The sequence below is a fragment of the Echeneis naucrates genome, chromosome 16 (assembly GCF_900963305.1).
Source record: "Echeneis naucrates chromosome 16, fEcheNa1.1, whole genome shotgun sequence".
In the NCBI taxonomy this organism is placed as follows: domain Eukaryota; kingdom Metazoa; phylum Chordata; class Actinopteri; order Carangiformes; family Echeneidae; genus Echeneis; species Echeneis naucrates.
In genome coordinates, this window is record NC_042526.1 from 8,689,346 (window position 1) to 8,712,759 (window position 23,414).

Sequence of the window (23,414 nt, forward strand, 5' to 3'; positions counted from 1 at the left end):
GTAAACAGAAAGTCTAAAATGTGGAAAAAAGAAAGTCTGTTCTCACAAATGTATCCATTTTGGCACCTTTTTTCCATAATCTCTCAAAGAAACATAGCCAGACTGCGCTTCTTACATCTCGGATAAGCTATGCCTGAAAGGTAATGATACAGATGTAAACAGCTGTCTGCCCATGCTAACAGCAAAGATACACATCTGCCAGGAGAGGCTGACCTGTCTACTCAGCCCAGCAAATTATTCTAATTGGCTTCTTTCAAATAATTATTACACAATTTCTCTAGATTTTAATTAAACAGAGGCAAACACTCACGCATACGCACACATCTGTGCTTTCCCTGGCTGCTGTCATATAGATGGATAGCTAGGTGCAGCTTAAACATGTTTTAATGAGGAACATAGACATCTGAGGGTTGAAAGGTCTGTTTTATTAGGACACTGAAACCTACATGACTAAAGTTACTCTAAATACACTTTAAAATTAGTTTTCGGGGATTTCAAAGTATCTGTTTTCAATAAGTTAACTATCTTAACATGGGCCATTCATTTAATGACTGAACTCTTTTTGAATTTCATATCAGCAAATGGCATTTGGGCTTACCCTTGATGAACACTGAATTGTCGGGGATGTTCAGGAATAAATACCTCTGACAGATGTTCATTGGGGGCTTTGACAGTCTTGTGTGCTATTTCATGTAATTAAAACACAGAATATGTGCGTGTTGTGAAAACAGAATGTGAATCGAAATAACCACTTTATATATATATATATATATACACTTACATGTACACAACACTGGTGTGATAAAACAATCATCCCAGTGACAGTGTGTGGGCACCCTGCGATGCCATTTTTGTCTCTAATTTTTGGCACCACAACCAGAATCCTCTGTAATTCCAGCGGAAGCTCACGTTAATGCCTCCATCACAAAGCCCAGTATTTGTCTGTCAGAGGTAAGACACAAATTCAGGTTTGCACTATGCACAGAACTACTGAGTAAGCCAACTTTTTAAGTACTCTTTGCTTATAAAAACAGGCTTTGACAGGCTTTGTCATTCAGGGGTGCCTTGTTATGTCTTAACAATTACTTTCACATCGCTATGGCTTTGCTTTTCAGGCTAGGGCCATGTGTTGTGGTTGTTCTAGGTTGACACGGAATTTATCAAGAAACCTTGAGGCTAATCCGTCATCCACCAGCCGTCCGTCACTGGACAATGTAACTGTCATCAGCTGTTGAGTCTGCAGGGTCTGGTCCTCCTCACGCAGCCGCAGCTCCGACCTTGCGGTCCCAACGGCGAGGATACATGCCTGAGGAGGGTTGATCACGGCGCTGAAGCCAATGACACCGAACATCCCTAGGTTAAATATGCTGCCACAAAGGAGGCAGGAGGGGGGAAGAGCAGAAGGCAAGGATGGAAAGAAAGAAACAGTGCAAATATTACATCATTATTCAAACTCTGTGGGCGAGAAAAAGTAAATATACGGACATGAGTGAATAACAATATGAGGATGAACTAAGTGTAAAAATATAATTGGCTGTGAACATATAATTTTATAAAATAGAACAGCGATGGGTAAAAATAAATCCAGCACCATCAACCTCCAAATATCCCCCTAAATACTGTGTATGGTAAGTAAAACTGACCTGATGGCAGTTTTCTGTTTGTCTTAATGAGAATTCTAGCTCAAGGGGAATGGAAAAATGAATAGAGGAAGGGCATACACACACATCCTCAGGAGGACAAAGACGACTGCATCTCTATAGGAATTCATTGCTCCTGCCTGACACAGAAACCCCATTTATGTCTCAATGACACCATTAATTCTAATGAGCTGAAAAGCCTCCCTTCCACTTTTTTTTTGGCAGTTGATGGCACAGTAACTAATGGTCCTTTCCACCCAAGATCACATTCAGTTCCGGACCACTTGAAATGTATAATATGCATAAGATATTGTCTCTGTGAAAACGGATTTAAGCCACGAGAGGAACTTTATGAAGGCTATGTTATCTTTCACCTAGGGAAGAAATTGTAAGATATAATTAAGTGGTAGGGAGAAGAGGCTCTGTTCCAACATATGGAAAAATAAATAAAGAAATAAATCTTAATTAGTTACCTGAATGAGCCTCCCTCATATTCCTCTGGTAGAAGTTTCCCATCCTGAGCCTTCTGGGCCAATGCCTAAAAGAGACACATGAGTCACCTCCTGTGCCAAGATGTTGGCTGAGCTCCTGATTTGACCACGTGGCAAAGAGCATGAAGTGTTAGTTCATTGTCGAAATGACATAATTTGAGGTTCACCAAGGAAGCACCAGTTTAGGATTTATCTCCTCTGCACGACAACGGTACTACATCTCTCTTGCTTATTCATCCACAGGATTATTGAGATTTCACAGGACAATAAAAACATCGATCTGCTGCTGGCTCTGTAGGAAAAGCTGAGAGACCACCAAATGACTTTATTCTCTGAGTGGAATATTTCATGGATATTTGTTCTGGACAATCTGCCCAGTAAATGTTTTGACATTTAAATGTGGACCAAAGTGGGGAACCAACTGAGCATTTGAAAAGATCAAAATGATGTATTTTCCAAGCAAGGTAACACCGATAAATATTAAGACCGATCGATTTTCAAATATAATTTTGAAAATATTGAAGTTTTCCAGCAGCAATCACTAAGATCCTGGCAAGGAAAACAAACTCATACTGCAGCCAGTTGCCATGAATGCGAGTGACGACCTTCAAGAAAACACAAGTTATCTGGTGGATGAGAGCACAGTGTGATAATCGTAAGGTATGTAGTGTTTTTGTACATAGAGGTGATTCACTTATCTGGATGATACTACGGAATGGCTTTAAGGTTCAAAGTGCTGGACGGCCAACGTGTCTCTATTCAGCATTCATTTAAATGAAAATGAGCTTCAAAGGTTAATGCAGAGGTGCAACCAAAACAAGACTTTGGGAATGAGTCACATGCCCTTTGACACACAGTGGGCACATTTGTGATAAGAGGTTTAAGCACAAAAGATAGTCTTACATTCTGCTCCATCATCAACAGCCAGCAGCGACCTCTCCATGCTTCATTCAAACCACATGTTGATTTTAATTTGAGGGTAATGAGGACTTGCAAATGTAGACTGAGCTCAGGGCAGCAGCATAACCAACTGAACAGTAGTGGGTGGCAAATTGCATTCTGAAAGCTTAAGAGGATTGAAATGTCTGTACTTTTAGTGCTCATGTCTTAAAGCAGCTGTTATGTTCCATGTTCTATGTTCCATGCATTTATCTGATTTAAACTAAAATTAATGATCAAATCAAAATACCCAGCAGGGTGGATAGAAATACGTAATATCCACTGCAATAGTCATATTTATGTAATCAAAGGGGACAATCTTATACCATTTGCATCAAATATTGGACAAAATAACAGCATTAACCACAGTCAGGACGGGGGAACAATGTGGTAACAGAAACAAAAGAAAAGGTTTTACTGATTGCTAACACTTGCAGTACAGAATAACATTAATGGTATAAATGTCCAGACAAACAGACAACACCTCACAGACTGAAGCCATCCCATCTACTGTGAAGTCTAACTGCAAGGATTTACACCATTGCAGCATAAGTACTGGAATTTAAGCCACCATGTGTCAAAATCTAATTACACGCCAACTCATTATTCCTTCAACCCAAGCTGCGAACAATTCTGACCGATAGTCATAGATGTAACGCGTCCATTTCTCAAAAACATATATTCTCACCTGTACCAGTGAAAACTGGTGTTATTACTACAAAGACTTCAGATACTGTCAGCTCGATTGTCACGGCAGCTGCTGCTGTCACTGCTGCTATTACTGTAGCTGACAGTGAAATGTGATGAAAACGGTATACAGGGAAACAATGAGTAATTAGGAAAAAAGCAGCGTTCCGGTTTGACAACATGATTTCATGCTTTTTGTGTTTGTAGATTTGTTTACAGTTGATTAATCTAAATCATGTGTTCACAGAAACATAATATGGATGCTGAACAAAGGAAGATATTAGATCCGGTCGCTGCTGGTGAGAAATTTTCCACTCTTTAACCTCATCTTCAGAAATGCAACCTTTTGATCTGTGTCACCAATGAAAAGGAGAGTGAAACTGAAATCATGAAGAGTGTAGATACATGTCACATTTGAAAAACATTTGTGTGTTTGTGAACGAGTGTGAATCCTCAAGTGCCAAGTGTGAGTAGAAGGAACAACCAACTATTGTTGCTCTGTACTCCACCTGTGGCCATGACAGCTGAGACCTGCAACTTTACGCTACACAATCTGATGGATATCAGGAGAAAAAAAAATTGAATTGTAGTCAAGTGGTTTAGATGCGCACAACTACACAGATGCCAACAGTTTGTTTTCCCAGACAGGTAAGATACGGTTAAGTCTCCACCTCCTGTTCTACTCCCACATACAAATCTACAGCATCCTGTTTTCATCATGTCTTGAAGTGCTTCACTGAGCACCCAACAGCTTGACAGTAAAGAAACACGAAGAAAATTCCCTTCCCTTCTTAAACCTGTAAATTTCACCTTAGCGTTGGCTGAAATCTCCTGGACTCCTTTGTTAGCAGCGTCCTTGATGATGGGAGTGATGAGGCCGTTGTCTGTTGCCACAGCGATTGAAATATGGATGGAATCAAGTTCATGGGGACCATCCCCAGACCAGGTTACATTTACTTCTGGCATCTCCTAAGATAAAAAAAAAATCAGATGTCAGTCCAGGTTAATAATTTTATGCTGACAAGGAGAAACAGAAAGACAAGAAGAGATAAAAGGGTTTCCTGTTTTGGTTATATTTTATTTCCAGCCAAACCACTTTGGTAAACAGACACAAATTGGCCTCTGTTGTCATTTCCTTATTTATTTAGGTCAACTCAGGAGAACGTTTCTGATTGTACAGCATTACGTAAGTCATTATTTATATTTCACTGTTTAGAGTAGAAGCCAAAGAGGTATTTTGATCATGCGAGACCTTGTACAGTAAAATTTGATGTTTGACTGACTGATGATGACTATTTGACGACTATCTTGTGGTACATATTAGCTGGGAAACGTACATACATTTGTTCCACATTCCTCTCATTTTCCTGAAGACAGATTTAGTTGCTGGGTCATACAAAAGTGTGTCTAAGTTGCTTCCTATGGTCTCTGGTGAAATGTCAAACATCCCAGATGTCCGTGAGGCATTCGTGAATGTTCCGGGTTGACACATAATCAGAATACAATATTCCTTGAGAAATGACAAAATGCTGAGTTTGATACACGTTACTCTTCTTATCAGAGGTGGCTGAGGCAGTCCTGGCTGAAATTAAAAAAATGAGCAGGGGGCTGATTCTATTTTTAATCCACTTTTATCCCACTCTCATTCCTTGTGAAATTTATTGTTCCTCAGTTTGTGTTTGCTTAAACTGTTCTTGCAGGTGGAATATTTAATAATTGTCTCAGATTTTCCATAACAAGAACAAAATTAGGTCTTATATGGGCACTGTTATAGTTAATAGTTGTGATAGGACTTGAGCAAAAAACAACAACAGCAGCAATGACCGATGCTGCTTTAAAAAAAAAAAAAAAAAATCTGTTGAACTCCATGTCAACATGCTTTGTTAAGGAACTAAAAGCAAAACCCTAGATACTAGAAGACACTCGGGGCAAAAGGCTTGGCTGGAAAACATAATGTACAAATGTGAGCTAAGAAATATTCTAAATTATACTTACTTTCAGTGTAACAGCAGCTGCCTTGATAATGAAATCATTAACTGACACTTTGATCTGTTCTGAAATGACAGAAGATACAGAACGTGAGCCGGATTTGAGTTAAGATGTGAATTCAGCTTGTTGCCATGGAAAGCTAATAAAGATGTGGTAAACGGGTCCCGTCTAAATGCAGTCAAAGTCAGATGTTGTGGACAGATTATTATAAGGGCACATGTTCAGTACAACACATGGTAGAATAAGTGGCAAACACAAATACATATATAATGTACACATAATATGTTTATTATTATACTCTGGATGGTCAGAATCAGTGCCCCTTGCTCTTTGGTTTGCTCTGCTTCCCTCTTAGTGTTTGACACCAGCAGACAAGGCAGGTTCGGTCTGGCATTGCTGCCAACTTATACTAGCGTCCATTAGTGCTGCTCCAGACAGTTATTTATGCTGTGAGCGGGATGATTAACGAGCTAACCGTGAAACGTGCTGCTCCTGAACAATGAGAGTCCACAAAAACAACCGGAGAGAGAATCCCTCATACACATACAAGCTCGCTAATAGGTCTGGAATGACTGTCCTGTTTCCTCCATCACAGAGACACAGCCCAGAGAGATTTATATTTTGTTTGACAGTTAGGCAAAGTTAAACTAAATAAACCCAATTTGTGATAGTGTGTTGTGTTGAAATTAGGTGACTAGCAAAGCACTACTGCTATATCAACATAAAAAAATGGCCCAAAGCGAACATAGATTACACTTGAGGAATCCATGAAAGTAAATATTGAAAATTGCATGATGCTGAAGAGTGAATGTTATCACACAGCCTCATCTTTGAGGAAACAAAATGAAAAACGGGAGTAAACCACCCCTTCCTATGCACAGAGTGTTGCACAGGAAGGGGTCACTCAATCACAATTGCCAGAGGATGTGAAGCTGAGAAATCAAAAAGAGATGTTTGCAAGCATGTGGTTAAACTCAAAGATATGCCCTGCTAATGCTTTATTTATCAAACTAAACTCACCCTACCCATACACCTTCTCTAGAGCCCTTTATTTCTCACAAACTGAAGAAATAATGATCTCTGGTAAAACTCTTTCCTCTCTCTAAGCACAAAAAACAATGAGTGGGAAATGAGAGCATCCTCCATTCCTACCAGTTTTTCTTACTGAATTAGTTTTTTTTTTATAGAATTTGCTTAATAAACCAGAGTGAGATATCTCAAGCTAGAATAGCCAGCAACCCTGTAACCCTGACAAGCTTGTGTTATGTTGTGATGGTGTAAAGAGAGATCAGATCTCAAGAACATCACTATCCTGACTGAGAGGACAACAGGTTTTTTTCTGTCAAATGAAAAGTCATGTGAAAACCCTGAAATCGCCATCTTCACAGAGAAGTATTCCTCCATATGTTAGTGTCAAGCATCAACTGAAGAAAATGTCAGTAATATGCATGTCGGAAAATACTTGAGTAACCACAATGTGTAACCACAATGTGTAACCATTCTCTGAGAAGTCTTTTGTGTTTTTTACCTTTGGCCAAGTCACTGCGGAGCTGCATGACAGCAGCCATGTCACAGTCAACAGAAGCGTATGCATGTGGGATGGTTGTCTTCAACTGTGTTAGTTTTTGAGCAATAACACGGCGAACATTTGAAGCTGGAATCTCGGTGAAAGTGCCCTGAGGAGCAAAAGTGGAGGACAGGTAACCAATTGAATGAAATGTAGAGGACATTTTGAGAGACAAAAAGGAAAAATGAGGCACAGGAAGAAGAGTGATAAACATCTCCCCGATATAAATTATTTAGATAATGCGAGATGCTACTGACAAGCCTTCACAATGGGCTTGTCTGTCTTGGACCAATGGATTCAGCAAAAAAATTACATAAAATAAAAAAGCTCTCTTAGTTCTCAGCAGACAAACCCACGAAGACTAGCTATGATACATAAGATACAACTGCAGGTATAGAATAGGAGGTGACGTGAAATATCCCTTTGGGGCCTAACATAAGCAAAAGTCTGAAAATTGGTTGTTGTTGCCCGTCTATAGCGAATAGCTGGTGATATCTTGTTTTAGCACAAAATAGAATGAGGTGTGTATGTGTGTTTGTGAAAAAAACATGATGTAATGAGCACTCACTGGGGCTCCTGGCTTCCCTGGTACAGACAGAGGAGGTATGTTGGGTCTGCTTCCTGGAGGCGGAGGGGCAGCTGCCAGTCTGGGAGCAGCACTTGGGGCAGGTGGGGCAGCCATGACTGGTGTTGCTTCGAGGGCAGGAGATTTCTTCAAAAGATTCAACGCATCTCTGTTAAACAATCAAAATCAGAATAATAAGTAAAAACAAAAAACAAACAAAAAAAACAAACAAACAAACTGATATATATGAGTTATTGAGAAACATTCAAGATTTGTGTTGATATGTTCACAGACAAAAATTCCTTAGCCTATATTTCGCAAGATGCAGTCATGATTTTTCTTCTTCATTTTGATTTGGGTCTGTCTTTGTTGAACTGGCTGATTCCTGCTGCTGAAGCGATAAGTTATAATATTTAATGGAAAACCTTGTTTCTTTGTCTGGTGTTTCTTTATTTCTGATATGAATTAATGAAATCCTAATTTCAACAGTGGAATTGATTACAGTCGTACAAAACAACCCTGACATAGTTAATGAGGCAAGATGATTCACCCATATACTCCCGCTTAGCAAGTTATCTGTCGGCTTTGTCTGGTTTCCATTTGTGACAGGCTTGTAGGGACAAGGGTAACTTTCAGTTGTCATCCTGTGGATGGGTGTCATGAGATTCATTTGCAAGTCACAAACAAACCCCATCAGGTCACGAGGGATCAGATGACAGCAGCACCAAGGGGCAAGCTTATTCAAAACTGTGGCTTCATTACACTTCCCACTGATATGTTGAGCTATAGGCATCTGTATATTTTATAAAGCATGATGACACTGACTTTTTCTTTAAGAGATATGATGCAAAGTCTCCCTTTGTATAAGATATATATATATATATATATATATATATAAAGAGATAGAGAGATTTATACGTTTTTATTATGTACAGCACTGAAGACTGCCCTAATTTTTTTCACCCTTTAACTTTGGTTTTCGCAGTGATTGGGGAGGGGCAGGTATCAGGTGTGCCTGCTTGAAGCTTCCAGCTTAATGTGCTGGGATCCACCTTCCCACATGCATGCAGTCTTTTGTCTGCACCAGCTGCCTCTGACCTCATCATGTAGCCAGGAACAGTCTGGGCCCCACGGCTATTTTCTCCCTGTTCCTCTCTGGGCTTTTTTTTTTTCCCTTCATTAGACTAGTTCCTCTTTTTCTCTTGCAGTTAGGAGTGTTTGTTTGCAGAGGGACTGGGGCACTTTGGAAAGCCCCCATCTAATCTGCCAACGGCATTGACAGACAGTAAAGAGTAAAATGGAATTGCAACATACGCATTATAAAAAGGACATTTTTAAACATAAAAATAAATACTGGTGACCTGTCCTGGGTGACCTGTCCAGGGTAACCCTGCCCTCGCCTTGCTCCATCACCCCCCCGCGTGAACCCGGAAATGGATAAGCAGTTGAAGATGAATGAATGATAACAAGGAAAAAAAGGAAATTAACATTTCTAGTCAGTAAAAAAAAACAAAAACAAAGAAAGGATCAAAGGAATTATACAATGATAATATTTTCAAAAAATAGTCAAAAGTACAGAAATTCAAACAATGTCTCAATTATGAAGTTTGAGAAAGTCAAGTCAGCAGCAGCCTGCACTGGCCAACAGATGATGACACCATAGATACTACTGTGTAGCTGGCTGGCATCTGCTTTGCACACCCACCATGAACACCCTGACTGACAAGGCAAAGGAGCCTCCACAAGAAACAGAGAATGTGACTGGAATATTAAAAAGGGGGCACACGCACACACAAACACACATAACCCAAGTGTGGCGTGTGGTATAAAAGACAATGCTGTAGTTGGACATTAAATTTAAGGTACTGAGTGAATACGTAATCTCATACATACACACAAATCATGTAAAACTACAACTTATTTACACAGCAAAAACAGTTGGCGTATACAGTGACGACACCATAAAAAGAAGCGGCTTGGATGCAGTGGATTACTTAACAGAATAGAGTAACAATACTGTAGGGAAAGTAGGAGAATTTGCCAGTACGACTAAATGTGACATTCTTCAAGGCTGTGCTATCCTTTTGCTTTTAAAACATCATTAACTTACTTTGATAATAGGGCACCACTAACAAAGGCTTGGCTGATGGAGAAGTAGAAATAACTGAAAGCTTTACTTGCTCTCCAAGAGAGAAGCCTATTTATGACAACAATGAGATCAAATGCAGCAATACAAAAGTGTGTCCTTAAGCCTGATCTTTTTTTAAATTTTGCAGTGGACCACTACGTAACATGCTATGATCTCATCGCTGAGTTGCAGCACCTCTGCTATTCATGCCCAGTATGCAGAGGCCTCACGACAGCAAAGGGTGAAATGGGGAGGGTTCCTTCCCCTGGTTTCAGCCTTATCTGATGTGCAGAAGGACAAAGGAAGGGAATTCAGGGCTATTCTACTCACTCTTGAAGTAACTAAGCTGATGGGAAACTATCTGCATGGCAAGATTTGGTTTCCAGCAACAATTGTTCACAATATACCCAAACTACAACCACAATGTATTCCAAGGTACAACCACTTTAATTCAAACTCCCCAAGACAATGGGCAAGAGGGAAAAGGCGCAATCATGTCAATTTAAAACTTTTTCCATCAACTGCTATAGCTTGAACATTATTTCCCCCTGCAATTACAGGAAGCAGCCATCAGACACTGATAAATGATTGCTTCATCCGTGAGATTACAGTCTGTGACTTTTCGCCGACAGCGCCAGACCATCATCTACAGATTACATTTCTGTTTAGACATTCTTCAAATCACATCTTTTGCATTGTTTCTGCAAACAGAGAAAAAGAAGAGAAAAATGCCACCCCATGTTAGGTAGCATAGTGTCTGAAAAGTTCAATTTTGTAGATTTTTTTTTGTGATTTGTATTTGTAACAGCCCATCATTCAGTTGTTCCCTTGTTGCTTGTCAGCAAAATTTAATAATTAAAATAAGGAAGAGTTTATTAGACTGCAGGTAGAAAAGGATACAGACCTGGTACTAGATGTCTGAGGACAGATGACTAAACTGATTAAGTCTATACGATATTCTCTCTAAGCTCAATGTACTTCATTGGAACTAATAAGAGCAGTGTTTCCAAAACATAATATTCTGGTTTGTGGTTAAGCCATAAATCCAGTTTTAAATGTTTTTTCTTTCTGCATCTCCACAGAGGTATTCATTAAGTGTAAGTCCTTCTATCAACATTTGTTCTGAAGTGTTTAGTGTATTAAACTTCACATTTATTTCTCTTTTACTGACATATATCCCCGAAAAACATATGGTCTGCGTTACTATGGTCACCAGTGGGTCCTGGAGAATAGGTTGCTATGGCGACAGAAGTTCTTAATGAGATTCCCCAGCAGGGTGTTAGGTGGGTAACGAGAGCATTCAGTCAGGTCCCCACTGACAGCAGGTAAGCATTAAAGCTGTGTGTGTGTGTGTGTGTGTGTGTGTGTGTGTGTGTGTGTGTGTGTGTGTGTGTGTGTGTGTGTGTCTGTGTTCACAGCTTTCTTTCCAAATTCCTCACTTAGCAGGGTTAAAGTCCTTTAAAATTCAACCAGTCAGTCACACATTTTCACTTATCTAGTCTCTCCCACACATGAATTCACACTGCCTGCACTGTGGCTTTGACCTGCCTGGCTCTGACTGACATCCCTTCCCCTCAATGATACTATTGACAGCCACAAGGGGATCCTAGCAATGTGTTGGACCCATTACAGTGCTGAACAACCACATGCTGCTGACAAATCAGCACTTTAGAGAGTTTTTAAACAAATTTTCAGATTTTTCAAAACCAGTTTGAAGAAAAACCAGTTTTTCTTCAACCTGTTAATTTGATTTGTATCGTACAAAACATTCTTATTAAAGCTATAATGCCAAAGCACATTAACATGTCAACAAACAAGCTGTCACAAATTTCCCCTTGGAATCCACTGGTGGAAAATGTCGTTACATTAGGAAGAATACAAATAGCATGTACTAGCTTACAGGTAATCCGATCATTTGTACTCACTCCTTGGTGATAAGTCCTCTTGGTCCAGTGGGTGTAGCCAGTTTTGGATCCAAACCATGGGTGTCCAGAATGTGTCTTGCAGCTGGACTCAAACGCAAGCTGAACATGACACAATATATAAGTAATACCACTTGAAGATTTACAGTTTTACTTTAAGGCTTTAACTTTAGTCCTGATGTTAGTTATGGAAGGAGATATCACATTTCGGTATATTAATACATAGTGCCATCACTCGTACGTGTACACACATACACACACACACACGTATATACAAATAAACAAATATGAGTGAATAATTGAATTCACTAAACGTGCCTACTATGTTGTTTTATTACAACTTTCTCCTATGATTGTTGCCGTGAATTTAATTAAAATTGTCTTCATATAGCCCATTTCTATCTATTTCCTCATAATCATGTCTGCAGTAGATCACATTCACTTTCATCTTTCACTCCATCCAGCTTATGCAGCCAAGGTGCAAAGAGAGAGAGAAGAAGACCTTATTTGGCAAAATGAATTATGATGGACTATCTTCTATTTTTAGCTCATTTTTATGATCTTTGGTTCATTTTTGCTAACACTGCACTCATCTCGTGCATAAACTCATTTGCACCATGCTAATCAGACGTTAAAGATTATGTCAGAACCAATTCTTAAGAAAAAAAAAAAAAAAGGAGTGTGTGGAACGGTTCAAATGAAAGAAGAAAACACTCACGGTCCAGATGTGGTAGGCTTTGGTAGAGGAGGTGGAGAGGGAGCAGCAGGGGGAGCGACTGGGGCAGCAGCTGCATGTGTAGCAGGTGGCACTGGAGCATCTGGAGGGGGGATCTCAACCTGCTTCCAGTCCTGCCCTTCTTCCACTAAGAGGGCAATGGGAGTGCCGAGGCGCACGTTGCGGCTGCCCTCCTCTATCTGTAAAGAGGGTGAAAGAGGTACTTAAAAATTGTGATGGGAATATTAACAAAACAGGTTCAGTCACTTCAAGTGCTGGTCTCCTGTTGTATAATTTTCAATAAAAGATTAAATGAGGGAGAAGTGAAGTTAATTAGTTCACTTGTGGTCATTGAACAGAAAAACCTTTTGACAGAACATTATTAAGGGACCTATTGAAAAAATCACACTGCCTTATCGTTCATATCAATATCCATCGCTCCATTTTCTTCTGTTGTTGTAATGGCCAAGAGCCTGACTGGTGGAATTGTTTTTTGGAGCGCAGAGGATGTGCTTTCACGTTGTTCTGAGCTGACAACCATTGATTTACTGTTTTACTACAGAGTACTCCAGATACACTGCAAGGCTTTTGCTATTTTTCCCAAGCTGTGTGAGGTGTTGTTCCTCGGTTTGCATTGATCAGTGTAAATGAAAGGCCATGTACAATACGCACTTAATCTCTTTTCAAAAAAATCTACACACTTTGGGAACTGTCTCTTAAGCGTACAGCTCAATAACTGGAGAAAATAAAGGAAGAAAAAGGCCATCATGAAATGGCAAAAAGAGATGTAATTCAATCAATTATGTATGACAACAACATCAAACAGCCAATAATTAAAAACCGGCAATTCTTAACAAAAGGCCAAATTGGTGCAAAATGAAATGACCATGAGCAAATCCAATTCGTCATCATACACCAACGTCAGCCCCTCCTTTTATTGGGCTCGCAACATAAGTGAAGCAGCACATTGACTAATCAAATTAACCAAACTGGACAAGACAGTAGAATATAAGAAAACTTGTGCTCACTGGCACTGCTGTGTTACTTCAGTTTAATGGAGACTCGACTGTCCTGCAAGTTACGAAGCTCAACATGCAAAAATGAATCTGTAATTCAACTTGGAGGTTGATTCGGTAAGCAGCAATGTTGTGCAAAGTACCATCACACTGAGGTTCTAACATTTATTTACGGATAATAATTTCAGTTAAACAAGATTTAATCAAAAAATTACTTTTGATAGACAACATTTGAGGATTACACTTGACAGCACTAGAATTTATTGTAATGAGAAAAAGATCTATGCAGCACCTCAACTGACAAACATGACAATGGTTGCGAAGAAACTCATCTCATTTATTCATACAATACATCAACCAACACAAAAAAAACACAACAATTAATGACCAATCTCCATGAATATCTTTGACAAGAGATTTCATTTGGGATTTAAGTCCACCACTACCAGGGTTTAATTTTGATCATTTATTTATTTATTCATAAGTTATGTATGTTTTCTTGTGTGTGTGTACACATTTGAGTGGTCAGCCCGTCTTCTGCCTTGTTATTCGTGTTTAATGTCTCAGCACTTCTGTTGACGAATAGAAAGTGGTAGAGTGCTATGGACTGATTAAAGACAAATAATGTGCTACATTTTAAACACCAAGAGCAACAAAACCAAGAGTGGTTTAATGGCTCACCACTTTATCTACTGTATACACTAAGCCACCCATTAGTTGCGAAGATGCCCTGTATATGGTAGTATGTGTGGGGCTCAATACTGCCATCCAATGGTTATTAGGCACAATGAAATGTATGGGAAGATCAAATCTCAGGCTCACCTCAGGGTCTGCAGTGGTTCAGATATTCCAGTGTTTAGCACAATTGGTATCACAAAAATCAAAATTGTCTGTCAGAAAAAAGGCTTGTGGTAAATTCCCATCTTTACCCTTACTATGTCAAATTATTGGAAATCTTTAATTTTATTGATTTTCACTGCATTCACTAACCCTAACCATTATTACTTTTTAAAATTAGACAATGCAAAACCTGGAGAGGAGTTTAATGGAGTAAATTGTAACTTTTTCAGACCTTACAAAAGGAAAATTTGTGCACTTGACATTCTACACTACACAGTTGTAGATGGGTGGCCACTTCCGAATTAAATAAATAGTTAAGGCATGACCTATTATTTTCATGCTGTGTCCTAATAGCCATATTTTCTCTGATGTTCAGTGTAAATTGTCTCATGATCATCAAGTAAGACAGTCTGCAAGTCTAATTCTCCTGTCAGCCAGTTGCAGAGCATTTCACTGAAAAAGCTCTTAAGGGACAGATTCAGCACCTAATGATGTTACAAAGTCAAACGAGACCATCTATGAGGTTTAGCGTTCTTTTTACCAAACTGTTATCATTTAGCCCTACAAGCCCCTGGAGAGTCTAAACAGCTCAGTACAATAAGCTTTACTACAACCTTTCTTTTACAAAAGAGAGAAATTGTGTTTAAGGGAGTGGGAAATAATTTTCTCTTATCAATAGCACATTAGATATATTACAATTTAGACTTCACTTTAAATTTAAACTGACTGATATCGTAAATGTTGTGCCAGTTCACTATTTTCTGCACAGTTGGTCTTGAAGAAAAATATGAACTGTACATGAATTCAATTTAGTCTTTTTGCGAACCACCCACAGGTTATGTACTCTCAACACAGACCTTTCACCTATTTTTATCTCTTAAGGTTTAAGAGTGATTGATAACAACTATTGATTTAGAGGACACATAGCTATTGGTGCCTGAATTGATCTCCTGGATGACTGTGTAGAGATGAGGAGGGCAAAGGAATGATAAATGGGAAACTGATAGGTTTGTATCCCGGAATGTGTTTGACGTCTTTGTCAATTTATCAGTCTTAGAAACTATCAGCCTTACAGCCAGGTGATTCATTTTAATCAATCCCTAAGCCATCTACCTGGTAGCTTTATAATCTGTGTCTCAATACATCTGAACACTGAGGAACAATGTGCATTTATGTATTTGCAAACGTGTCATTTCCTAAAGGCAATGATTGATTGTACCAAAGGCATATTTTTAGATTGAAGTCCCTGGGTCATGGTAGAGCAATCCAGTAAGAGAATGATGAGATACGGTAATCTCTGCTCATGGTGCTGGTGTTTCTACCCCCAATATGAGCAAGATCTCTCCCCCATTCTCTTACCCTCAAGGGCCATGGGTGGAAATTGGTACAGAGCCATAGTGGTACTTGACCCCCATAAATAACCCCCATGGAGCACAGGAAGTTCCAGATCTACTACACTATGTCCAAGCATTTGGCTGCAGGGAGGTAATCACAGTACCTTTTAAATTATAAATCTGAAAGATGCTTGGAGCCACAATTACACTATTGAGGGCTAATGTAGTCCGACCCAGGCAAAGTGGATGCCATATCACCCGTGCCATATAGGGAGAATGTACAAATATGTGAAATATTGCCAGAAGCTGCTGATTTTCTAATTACCTATATATATTTACTCTATCAAAGACAGCAAAAGAAAGAGCTAAGGGGCTCATCTAATGCAGACCATCTTTCTCTGCCAGCTTCATTGCTAAAGCCCTTACCCCCAGTTCTTGGGTGGTTGCTATGGAAACTACCTCATACCCACAGTAGTTAAGACAGGGATTGAGTAAGGGAATGTGAAAGAATGGAAGCAAGTGAAGAGAAAGGCAGGAACAAAAATGAGACAAGTCTCTGGTTTATCACTGACACTCGTCCATCTGATTATTCATTAATGTGGTGAACCCCTTTTCTGTGTATGGCACTGTGTAATAACGTATTTTTTCTTTATGGAAAATCTTCTTAGGATTTTGTTATTTGCATCTACTGGTGCAGACTGGTTGTGTTTAATTTTTTGTAAGGTTGTGCAAACACACACATCACCCAATTGTATCCTGCTCAACTCCAGAACACAAGGATGCCCAAGATTATGGAATATGTTGTGTTATTATATAACACACTCTTTTGAGTTCTTGTGCATGGGAACAACCAGAGCAACACAACAGCATCATTCCTTACTTTATAAAATTGATAAACTGAAAAAATAAACTTTTGTCTCGTTTAAATGAGCTTCATTTCCTCATATTTACATACTGAAATCCGATCTCTCACGGATCCATCAAAGATGGAGAAGTAAAAACAATGCCATTTTTCTATTCAAGGGAACAAACGTGGTGGAGTAATGAGAAAAGACAGCTGATCGCTCATCTGATTAAAAATTCAAATAACAAACAGCACAATAAGAGGATGGAGGGGGAACAATACTTGTTACTGAAAAAACCTTTTCAAAGCTTTGCTGTCATTTTATCTTGAAAAAAAAATTACCAAGCATAGCCAATTAGCAGAGGCTTTTAAGGAAGCATTAACAGGATTTTAATATATAATATATATATATATTATATAAACTTACATTTAAAAACATTACCATAGCTGCTACAATTGTTTCTACGTTGAGTTCACATACTTTAAAAATATACCAACAGATGAACTAGGACCAAATCTTTTCGGAAAACACAATTCAAAATCTTGGTGCTGCTGATTATTAAACTAGTAAGAATTTAAATACACCCCTAGTTTCATAAGAAATTCATCAAAGCCATATTCAAAACTTAAATATGACTGCTATTTTCAAATTAATTGTCTTATCTCTCCTGCAGAAGATGTTCATATCTACTTTTGCTCACTCACCAAAATCTTTGCCAAGACACCATCGTCATTGGATTCCAGAGTAACAACAGCCTTGTCAGTCTCAATGTCACACAGGGCGTCACCTGCTGCAACTGCCTCCCCTTTTGAGATAAAGAAACAAACAAGCCAAGTTTCAGCATAGCAAACACCCCCCCTCAAATTATTCAAATTATTCATTTCAGATAATCCAACCACATCTCTTTTTCTGGTAATTTTCACAGAGAGAATGAATAAATTGAAGGGATTCAGAGGTAATGAAGAAAAAGTATCTGCTCTAGATTGGCCCATCATGAGCCAAATCAACAATCAACATTTCATGGAAAAGAAAAATACAGAAACTCAATGTGTTTGAGAGAAGGCCTTTGCCTATACTTGAAATCCCAGGAGATTCCCACTGGTCTATCACATGACAGAGAGTTGGAATATATTAGCATCTGCTTAGCAGTGAAAGAGGATAGCAATTAGGAACTACTGCCTCAGTTCTTCCATGCTCACACAGACATTCTGCACTACAGTTGCTTCTGCAATAGCCTGAAATGCGCTTCAGACAGATAAATACAGAAACAAAGGGAATAAAGCCATGTCATACAATCCTCTTCACGACATATGCCAAATGTGTCGAGATGCAAGGACAAGGGAGGGAGATGTCAGGTAAAGGTCAAGTGTTATCCAGATCTGACATCTGATTTTATGGACGAAAAAGATGTGAGAGGTGTGCATGTGGGAATGTGGCAAAGAACAGGAAAATAAAGTGCAGTGCCGTGACAAAGGCAGCACCTTAAATCAGTTCCTATGTATTTTGTAGGCTACGTTTAAGGATGGGAGATTTGTGGGAATGAAAATGGGTGGGTCAAGGGAAGCGATAATAGGGATGGGTGAGGGTAAGGTTGAAAGAGCAGAGGCAGTATTGACGTTGGAGGCCCCCGAGAGCAAGCAGTAGTAGAGTCAAGATTGGATTTGTATGAGGCTTTAACACCATGTGACCCCAGGGGTGAGGTGTGATGTGCAATATTAAAGATTAAACAGGCAACCCTGAGCTTTTTCACCTCTACTCTACTGAAAAGCAGTTGCAAAACAACAGAATGAGACAGATGCCTAATGTACATGTGGTAATTGCTCATAATTCATGCTGAAATATACCATCTGGATGGATACACAGTATCAACATTGGTCAACATTGAATTGATTACCAATAATTTTGAGAAGTTGCAAGAGATATGTGATGTGTTATGGCACAGGGAGGATGGTATCAGCTTCTCCTATATCTTAGACTTACTCTGTTTTGCTTCTTTTTTTTTAATACATTAGTAAAAATGTATAAGTGATCTACAGAAGATTCACTACAGATGATGTTCAGTTGTTGGTGTGCAAATGCTTTTGTTTATAATTTCTTTTATAGAATTTGTCTGTCTGCTCTTATTTTACTGTACCAGAAAATTGGTTTTATTTTATGTATTTCCAGAAGCTATAACAAAGCAAAAACACTTCTTCACATAAGATTCCATCTTGAACAGCTCATTATTTCACAACCATACAAATGAACTACTATTTGCTGTCTTTAACTCATTATGTAGCTGGGGGCAGAAAGAGGAATACCGGATGTGTTTTGCTTGTCACTAAGAATGTATCTTTTCTTCAATCCCTTTTCTCACTTATACACATGTGCATCCCTCATCCTAAGTCACAAGAGCACATCGTAACACAGCAGGGCAGCCAATCAGAATTCAGTGTTCTACCCTCTGATAAATGAGAGTGTAGCTGCAGCGCACGGCTGAGCAGAGTTGCTAAGCAGTGATGAATAGTGACTGCTGTGCTTCCATGAGCCAATTAGCCACCAGAGGTCCCTAAGGTGTGATGTCTGAGAACAAATGATTACTGCTGCTTTTGGTCCATCATTTTAGGAAGAAGAAGTGATCTGGGGGTTCTTTGACAAGCACAGACAGAATTTCAAGTTTTGTTGGGAGAGCGTGCTCAAATTCAGTTGAAGGAAATAGAAAAGAAGAAAATACATGTGAAAAAAAGTGAGCCAAATTATAATGATAATTTTAACAGGTTAGTTGGAAGAAGTTGGGAAAGGCAATGAGAGCTGGCTGAGGAAGTATTGCTTCATTTGTTTCTTTTACCTTCCTTCTTTAGCCATTTCACTATGTTCCCTTCCTCCATTGTGGGAGAGAGAGCAGGCATTTGCACTTTGATTGGGCTGACACCTAGAGGATGGAAAGAGAATAAGATTAATTTACACCGAGGCATTAGATATGTCAGTAGTCATCATAAATCAAAATGCAATGGCCATATTGAGAACATTCCACAGCTCAGGCTTTCAACCTCAGCTCAGATATGTGGATGTCAAAATAAATCACATAAAAAATCCAGAAGAAACAGTGTTTGACTGAAACTTCCCCTCAGGGGTTTCACATGTTGAGCTGGACAGGACAGGCACTACAGCTACGACAGACAGAAAAATGCTGGCAGGTTACTTATGTAACTGTGATGCAAGTCGACACAGCACCAGAGGCTGCAGTGCCAATGTTACTCTTGCTGGGATTCTAGCCACCCTCAAAACTCCCCTACTGTCACCAGCTGTCGACATTCACAAGCCAGAGTTCAGCTGGCTCGAAGCAATGTGTCGGACACTGGGTCTTCAGGCTACCAGAGGAAAGCACAAAGCCAAGCTATGGTGGCATCACAGCTTTAAAACAACTAGCCTGCAGTGCTGCAGATAAAAGAGCAGCCTGGGAAATCTGAAATAAGTCAATTCCTTTTAAGTTTTGGGATTTTTTTAATGTTATACCTGCTTTGCGAAAGGGGCAGACATAAAATGTATGATTTCTACAAAAGGAAAATTCTATCCAATATTATATATAAAGCAGATAACACACAGAAAACGTAATGTCTTAGATAAATGATACTTCTTTTGTAAGCAGATATTTCTGAAATATTCAGCACAGAAAAAAAAAACAATTTTAAACTCTCTTCATGTTTCTTAAAGGTTTACAGTACACAATGACAGAAATCAAGAATCAAAAATTTTGGCAAGTGGTCTTGTCAGCCTTGTGCCTTCGTATTATTCCACAACTAAATGGACTGCAACCATTACATGTAAACATAAACACATTCAGTCAGGTTGTATGACATTAAATAAATAATTACATAAAAGACATAAATTCACATCACAAATCCAAGTATAGTATGTCAGGGATCGCAGCACTTGTTTTAAAATGTGTGTGGCCCGGTTGTGTGATGCTGCCATCTGCTGCATATCTTGGAATGTAACAAAACTTGAAGATTCAACAGCAGTCTCTAAGGTCCTGTTTTTTTTTGTTTTGTTTTGTTTTGTTAATGTTTACTTAAATGTTGCTGGACAATGAAGAGAGTTGTGAAACTTGGCATGGATTCGTGTGTTTTGTAACCATGACATGTCACTGGAAAATTTGGTATCTGGCAGAATTTCCACCCTTTTAAAAAAACCTGACCCAAACATGTAAGCAACACACATCCATGTTAGCAAATTCACACTCAAGACTGCAAAATTAAGGGAAACTTAGATACTGTGGCCTTTTATCATCTGTGTTCTTGTGCTGTGTCAATATGACCCCACCATAGACTGACAACACAGCACCGGGCTCAAGAGTGGTTATTTCTCCACAACAGTGTCATATGAAGGAAAACCTTTTTCTTGGGTGTGTTACAGTAATGCTACAGACATGAACGTCTGAACTCTACACTGAAGGGGACTTATTCACTCATCTAAACACCAAGTGAGATGTTTTTCTGGAGGATTCATGCTCATCCCTCCCTCCACTTCAGAGAACAAACGTCAAAGGACCCAGCACCCTACTAAGACAAAATCATGTCATTTTTATTTAACGTTCGTTGACATTTTAAAGTCGAAACATGACAAACCATTAGTGTCAGAAACACTCAAGAGAGATGCGATTTTGAACCAGGAGATTAAAAGATTTGAGAGGAAAAATGAATGCACGGAGTGAGGAAGTTATCTTCAGAGGCAGCTTTTTCAGATAGTTCACCTCCATTAAATCTACTATTCAGAAACAGCTCAGTTGGTTTTAATGTGTTTACCTGCTCCTCCCTCTACGCAAATACATGCCAAATATAGCCAATTTAGGCTGAAAATACGACACTCGTGTCTTTACCAATAAAGACAGTAATCGTCCAACTGATGCTGGAGTGACAGAAATATGAGATTAACCGCATTAACAAAATGATGATAGCAAAATGTCAGCGTCGATAAGGACGGCAGCTTTTATTCTGCGAGGCAACCATCACTCACCGAGCAGCCATTGTGACTGAAAGATGTGTCTGACCGGCTCCTGCCGCAGGTTTGTAATCCTCAGACATTTACTGAATTTAGACAACCTGAAGCCAAATAAAATTCCTTGATGACCCAGACGCAAGGAGGCCGCCATGTTTCTGTCCTCACCGCCGGTGAGACGCGTCCGTCTAGATGCCTGACTGTAAAAGAGCAGGCAGCAAGGGAGAAAGGCTTTATTCGTGAAAAAAAAAACACAACAAAGCAAAACAACTGTGGGAACTACTTCATCTTAAAACATTTTACGAGGTCAATTTGAAAATTTTATTTATTTTTCACAGAGAATTGTATTTTGTTGGCTGTTTATCTAAAATAGAAATTCAAATAATAAATTATTTGGGGTCCTTCAATGACGTCTACGCGACTTTTCTTCTTCCTGCTTTCAAAATGCTCAATAAGCCTCAGCTCTCGTACTCTTCGCCCCCTACTGGTACATGTGGGCAGAGTCTTTTAGGAAGTCGCTTTAAAAACGTATTATTTCTGACTATTGTCTGTTGAAAAGGGGGGTAATCGTCGCATTCGTTATATTTTATTTTAACATGTATTAACACTTTTTGGTACAGCACTGTACATTCCAAATATAATGAATTGTGTGTCTCCAATAACCTCTGATAAATAACTGAATATGAATATTAGTGTTGATTAGAAAATGAAATGAGACTCAGGATAATAACAAAATGGAGTATGGTCACGAAAAAATGCGCAAAGCTTCAGGTTTCTCAGTAATGAGGCCATAGTTATATCAACCAACCAATACCATGTTAGGAAACTGAAAGAGATATAAAATGACTAGTCGACTATACCTCCGATTTACCACACTATGCCGACGATTTGTTTGAGAGCAATGTGTGTTACAGCTAGACATCATGTTGTCTTAGCACGTTTCAAACGTCTCTTTGTCTCAGATGATACTTAAAGTGAGGTTGTGATAGTCATGACTCAGAAAAACTCAAAATTACTAAATGATGTGCTTAATTACAGTGCCACATCATGAGAAAGTACTTTAACAAACCCGCCTTAAAAACATTGCGCAACTGATTACATTTCACAAAACAATACAAAGTAATCTGAACAAGCAGTTGAGTTTCTTTTCCCCCTGAACACGTATTTTTAATGATCATTTTACGCTTGAAACATATAAAATTGTGTACAGCTGTTTGACGCCAATACTTGGTAAAATAATTCGGAGTCACAATGTCGCTTTATTAAGTTTCTGCTGTTGTTGTTTTGACTGTTTCAACTTGGGTGTATCGTGTGAGGAAAAGGCTGTTTTGTTTTTTGATGTGGTAGAATAATATGACGTATGGTGGTAAAAGTCATCGCCCTCCAGGTAATCGTTGGCATATTTCGTTAATAACCCTGGTACCGGTGAAACTGGTGTCTCTGCTGTCTGCCAATTATTTATTTTTAATTTTCAACTCTCATCAGTGAGGGGCGAAAGATAAAGATAAAGTAAAAGATAAAAGTAAACTTCTCCACTTCCAGCATGTTAAACCTCAACATGCAGATGCGCTCTGCTTGAACTGGAGCTCTTCAGCGTCTCGACACTGACAGAAGCTGCGAAAACGACGGATCTGCGATGAACACAAAAGCTGTCAGCTCGGAGATTCTGCGGAGGGGAAGGTCGGAGCGGCTGGCTGAGGTTTGGAGCCGCGACTCCAACTCACTCATTTCTGCCGTTTCTTCCTGAATCTATGACAGG

General features: G+C 39.1%; 1 protein-coding gene across 1 annotated transcript; it reads right to left on the reverse strand.

The window, feature by feature from the left end:
- Positions 1 to 404: 404 nt before the first annotated feature.
- Positions 405 to 21,990, reverse strand: pdhx (pyruvate dehydrogenase complex component X). The gene is made up of 11 exons (XM_029522973.1): positions 21,674 to 21,990; positions 19,506 to 19,589; positions 17,383 to 17,483; positions 12,647 to 12,843; positions 11,932 to 12,030; positions 7,882 to 8,047; positions 7,275 to 7,422; positions 5,753 to 5,811; positions 4,568 to 4,726; positions 2,114 to 2,178; positions 405 to 1,367 (listed from the first exon to the last, which is right to left on the reverse strand). The coding sequence occupies exons 1-11, from the start codon at positions 21,807 to 21,809 to the stop codon at positions 1,112 to 1,114; spliced, it is 1,470 nt and encodes a 489-aa protein (XP_029378833.1). The 5' UTR covers positions 21,810 to 21,990; the 3' UTR covers positions 405 to 1,111.
- Between the last annotated feature and the right edge of the window lie 1,424 nt (positions 21,991 to 23,414).